Source organism: Nymphaea colorata, chromosome 13, assembly GCF_008831285.2.
Source record: "Nymphaea colorata isolate Beijing-Zhang1983 chromosome 13, ASM883128v2, whole genome shotgun sequence".
Classification (NCBI taxonomy): domain Eukaryota; kingdom Viridiplantae; phylum Streptophyta; class Magnoliopsida; order Nymphaeales; family Nymphaeaceae; genus Nymphaea; species Nymphaea colorata.
The window spans coordinates 1889928-1895334 of record NC_045150.1 but is presented as its reverse complement, the minus strand read 5'-3'; the positions used below and the strand labels follow the sequence as shown (position 1 = coordinate 1895334).

General features: G+C 37.7%; 1 protein-coding gene across 1 annotated transcript; it reads right to left on the bottom strand.

Annotated features, from left to right (window-relative positions):
• Window positions 1-261: 261 nt before the first annotated feature.
• On the bottom strand, window positions 262-4065 carry LOC116266994 (stearoyl-[acyl-carrier-protein] 9-desaturase, chloroplastic-like). Its single transcript, XM_031648539.1, has 3 exons — window positions 3944-4065; window positions 1093-1594; window positions 262-825 (listed from the first exon to the last, which is right to left on the bottom strand). The coding sequence occupies exons 1-3, from the start codon at window positions 4063-4065 to the stop codon at window positions 262-264; spliced, it is 1188 nt and encodes a 395-aa protein (XP_031504399.1).
• Between the last annotated feature and the right edge of the window lie 1342 nt (window positions 4066-5407).

Below are 5407 nucleotides of genomic sequence, written 5' to 3'. Positions count from 1 at the left end.
TAGGCCTAAACTATTCTAAAATCAAATTTTTGTAGTACCACGTGATGCAAATAAGACCGAGAAAAAAAACTCCGAAAGTGAATAAGATCAAGTTTACAACAAGAACGCCTAATTTGCTCGACTTCGTTAATTACCAAAGAGGAAAACGTTTGAGCATTATTAAGACAAATACATATTTCATATTTGCCGCACTCTCTCCTTGTCTGATCACCCTTTTGTCAATGAATCAAGCTAACATCAATGAACCTTGATGATGCATAACTACAAAAGAATCTGTCTATTGAATATCCAACTAAATGGCACATGTTTTCTGGACTTGTTGGCCCTTTCTTGAGCTCTTTCTGCGAGTCTCCAGAACCTTGGTGCCAGACTACAAACATAGTCCTGGGCTTCCTGCCCTTTGCTGGAAAGGCCACTAAGCTTCTCTACATCCCACCTCTTCACCAAGTGTTCAACTATGTTTGCATAATCTTTTGCAGTATAGACCCCCAACCTCTGAGCAACAGTAGAGAAATGCTGAAACAGTTTGTTGTCCCGACCATCGTACATGAGATGGGCGGGCATGGATATTCTCTTCCTCATCATGAGGGCGAATGCTTCGACTGCGCCATTAGGGTCAATCTCAAATAGCTTCTTGATGATCTTGGTGTAAGCAGTCTCATGTCGCTTCTCATCCGCAGCAATAGTCCCGCATATCACGGCAAGGTCCAGGTCACCATGCTTTCGAGCAAGTGCAGCAGTGTTGCCATGAGAGATGAACGTAGCCCTCTCTTGGAAGGACGTGTAAATGAATCCAAGATAGGGGTTGTTTTCCGTTTGCACATCCTAAAATCAACAAAAGGAAGAAGCGAATTAGCATAATCAAAGGACAATGGTGGTAGCTAGATACAGTTTTAGATTTCGGTCTTCTTGGTTGTACTGAACTTGATCAAATTTGACCTTCCCCTGCATTCAACTTATCCAAGTATGAAACTGTTTACGTTCTTAGTTAAAGCAAATTTTGTACCCAGGTAGCACATGAACACAAGATTAGGCCTCACTTTGAAGCAGAGAAGTCATGACGTGTACCATCACGATAATCAAGGGGCATACCATTCCTGAGCCAATAAGATACTGAATCGTCTTTTCCACTTGTTTCATGTCCACCCTTCCAGTGTACATAAGATACTTGTTAAGTAGATCCCCATGCCTGTTCTCTTCAGCAGTCCATGCCCTCGACCAAAGTGCCCATGAACTTTGGCTTACACCAGTCTCATCACTGACACCATCTAGCCCATTAATGAAAGTTTGGTATGTCGGCAGAGCTTCTTCTGTGATCATATCTCCAACCAGGCAAATGAGGCAATCATCTGGAATCTCCTTTGCCCTTTTCTGCAATTCCTTTACTTGTTCATGGCCAGAATTGGACGAGAAGTCAGGCAGGAAATCAGATGGTTGCCATGAAGCTTCCACTGGCTTCAATAATGGCAAGATGTTATGCTCTGCCCACGAATCCAAGGACCTGAAAATCTCCAGTTTTTCCTGCGCCATCGAATGAGTCACTCGCACATGCCTTTCTCTCGGTCTTAATTGCTCCCTCACTTTCTCATCCTCCCTGAAATTCCAATAGTCGCAAGAGGGTTAAGCTGAAACATAGTACATTATCTGATTAAACCATAACCCACATATGGTTTGACTTAAAGTACCAAAAAGCTTTAGATCCCAAATTCAACCGAGATTTTAGTAGTTTGCATTGTACATTCCACGAAGCAAATTAGGGGACCCAAAAAGAAAGCCTCAAACAAGAAAAAAACCAAGAAAACTTTATGGCCAAGTGGAAAAGTCTCACAACAGCAGCCCAGTGCAGCAAAAGTGACGAAGAAGAACCTGTGGATTTTCATGTTGGCAAGGAAGAACATCAAGAAGACTCCCAAACGGATTTTTGTAGACTCTGAGACTTGGGTTGCAACGTGACCTAAGTCACATGGGCATAGGGATTGTTCTTGTACGAGTAGGGGGACGTGTGTACAAGCATAAGTGCATAACAACTTCAGCAAATGTAGATACTGCGTAACGCAGGGTATAAATATGCCTATATGTAAAATACCACAAAAAGTTCAAAATGAAAGCAACATTTGAATAAACAAATAATTCTAAGTAGAAATATTACATGTTAATGACCGATAATTTGCAAAACAAAATAAAAACCGAGTTAGAACAAGATAAATCAAGTAAAAATAAGTAATTGAAATCAGTTTCTATCTAAAAAGTATTCAAGTGTGCACAATTAACTGTGTTGCCGTGTAGATATGGCAACATGGGTACATGAGGTGCCCATATGCTTAAAATGAAGCAGCAAAATAGGATCTCCACATGGTCTTAGAGCTCCATAAATAATGATTAAATCGTCTTGCCTTCCTCATGAAGTCTTACAAGCCAGCTCTGTAAACTCATATCTGTATTCAGTTTCTAGCAAATCAAAACGTACAGGTGAGTCATTATAGTCGGCAACCCGGTAGTCATTCACGTTTAAATATCTTTCCACAAATATAATGCCTTCTTATAAAAATCACAGGTATCAATTTTTTGGACCATCGGAAAAGAACTCTAATACACGTTGAGTTCCAGCAATTCAAAGGTTGAAAGAAACATGTAAATAATTGTACAATTAATTGGAGAAGGCATGCCCACGTGGTCGGACAAGGGATGGGACACCTATTGGGAGCATCTTTTGTTTTGTTTGATTTACATGAGTGCTATTCTCTTGATAGTGTCAAACTATTCTCTTGATAGTGTCAAAGGGGTGTTATTCCTTGGCTTTGCTCTCTCAACTTCCCCCACCCTCCCTCTATATAGATTATATATATAGTCCACTTAATTTTTTTTTCTCATTTTTTAATTTCCCCTTTTTTGCAACTACCCTGTTCACCTTAGAAACGATATACCTTGAGGGAAATGAACTTAATCATCCATCTCATCTTTTATACTGATTTTACTCATTCTCCATATAAAAGTTGGTTTGAAATTGAATCCAAGCTAAATCTGTCTGTGACGATTTAGCAAAAGATAATTAAAAAATTGTTCTTTTTCGAAGAAAAGCACCGACAAAATAAGCCAATTCATGCTGAGGTCCTTTCCGAGATGAGGTGGTCATTGCCTATACCATTTTGTTGAGGGAGGAGGAGAGGTACTTATGACTATGTCTGCACCTCACCACCGAACAGATCTTTCCACCTTGTGGCCTTTTAGCTATTTTGTTTATCTCAGTCATTTTTGTCAAATCAATATCAGAAACTATTTGATAAAAAATGCATGAAAATTGATGTACAAATTGAGCTTTATGAGTAATTTTTACGTTAATAACATGTGCTTTTTGGCCTAACGAGCTGGCTGATATGCAACCCGTAACTGGTTCATCCAAGTGGTTCCCTCCCTTTGCGACCAGGACCATGGGAAGATAGGGTTTTGCGACCTGAGCGAGCGATGGGGTCTCTTAGCTCCAAGTGGTTTCCCCCATGTTATAGATATATCTATACATATATATATGGAAAATTGTTAAATCCCATACCACTAGGTCAGGAATAAAAACCAGACCCTTTAAATTTTAGCTAAAAAGATATTTTAAACAAAATAAAAACATGCTAATATGTTTACAAAAACTAATTTGATATACCACATGCTTTAGTTTTAATCATTTTTACAAAAAATGGGGATTTATGCATGACTAAAACTTTGATGTTACATGAGCCGTGCAATTTTATGTCCTACCAAAATACAATTAAATTCAAAAAATAACTAACTTAATATATGTTTCTCATTAACTTGGTCTTGAGATTATATCTCTAAGGTTAGATTGCAAGGAAAAGAAAACAGCTTAATTATTTCATTTAGGTGAGATATATATATATATATGAAAAAGAGAAAAACAATGAAAGGAAAGGAGAAAAGAAAGGTGCAAACTTACTTAGATTTGACGGGAATGGCTGTTGTGGTCACAGCGCTTCTTGAATGAGAAGCACTAATGCAGGAATGTCCCATCTTCACAAAAAATGAGGGCTGAGCGTCAAGAACGCACACTAACGCCATAGCTGTTGTAGAGAGAGAGGGAGAGAGAAGCATGAGCTATAGAACATACGTTCACTATTTATGGCTGAGGACTCAAAACAATTGGAATAGTTTCACGAAAGGTGACGTCCAATATTGTATAAGAGCTAAGGGACAATACGTACCCAGAGTAGTTTTGGCAGGTCAGTGAGGGCATCCCTGGGCCATATGTGGCTCTTTTCTGTTGGGAACATTACGACAGTTTGGGTCATCACACATGTGACGGTATAAATTTTTGATTGGGAGAACCAATTCATAATTTCAAAATTTTAATAAGAAATCAAAATATAATTTTTAAAAAATGTTTATATATTTAAAGTCTAAGGATGTCAATAGATCAGATTCAAATCATAGGTTTGATTGAACTGCTTTAAATAGCGCATTTGTGAAGAAGATTTCATGTTCAATGAAAAAAAATCTGATCAGGTTCACATGTAAGATACAAAATCTGACGGCATTTAGATTGGATTTTAAATAAATAATTGATCGAATATAAGCATGACTGGTTAAATTTTACTATATTTAATGTATCCATAAATTTTTGAAGATCACTTCTTATCTTATGGTGGTTCAAATTTGTTTATGAATTTAAATTCAGAATCAGATTGGATTTGAATTTTTTGAAAGTCCAATTCAGAGATGGTATATACTTTTCTTTGGTTGGCGTAAACATTCAATTTGGTGGATATGATAAGTGTATTCCTAATCCATTGACATCAATTAATTAATCCTAAGCGAGTTTTTACTTGTCAATTTTGGGCCTTGGTGAGGCATCCCCCACCCCTGTATTCAATTAAGAGCACTTGCCATGACTCATAATTTTTAAGCCATACGCGTGTGTGTGCATATATATAATTTTAAGAACCATTGCCACTCAAGTGCGGACATGGTAGCAGAGCAATTCAATAAAAACTTTTGCATGTTATATATACAAACGCGTGTGTGTGTATGTGTGTGATTTTAAGCAGACAAACGCGTATATTCATAAAATATAAATTAATAAAAAAAAAAATCAAAAGAAACTAAAAAAGCAGAGTATGAATCTGCCATCCGCAAGTTGTCTGAGTGTTCGGTCTTTTGCTATCAGCCATGCTGATACAGGTACGTAAAGACTGGAAGGCTGATGATTAAACAGAAATCGTTTCTTTCTGATAAAATTACAGAAGATTAAAAGGCTGGTCGATAAGAACTATGTACATACTTAAGAATATATGGTTTCAAGAAAGGATCCTTTGGAAAAGCTGCCAAATAATGATTCCACCAGACAAGCAAAGGGAAACGGCCAGACGGAACTGCCTGGCGCTATTGTGCGGAAGGAGACGTT

Bases quoted from the DNA above. Each gene is read 5' to 3' on its own strand.
- LOC116266994 (XM_031648539.1), bottom strand. From the start codon at position 4,065: ATGGCGTTAGTGTGCGTTCTTGACGCTCAGCCCTCATTTTTTGTGAAG. The intron at 1,595-3,943 runs GTAAGTTTGCAC...TTGGAATTTCAG, and splicing joins GCCATTCCCGTCAAATCTAA to GGAGGATGAGAAAGTGAGGG. The intron at 826-1,092 runs GTATGCCCCTTG...TGTTGATTTTAG, and splicing joins ATCTTATTGGCTCAGGAATG to GATGTGCAAACGGAAAACAA.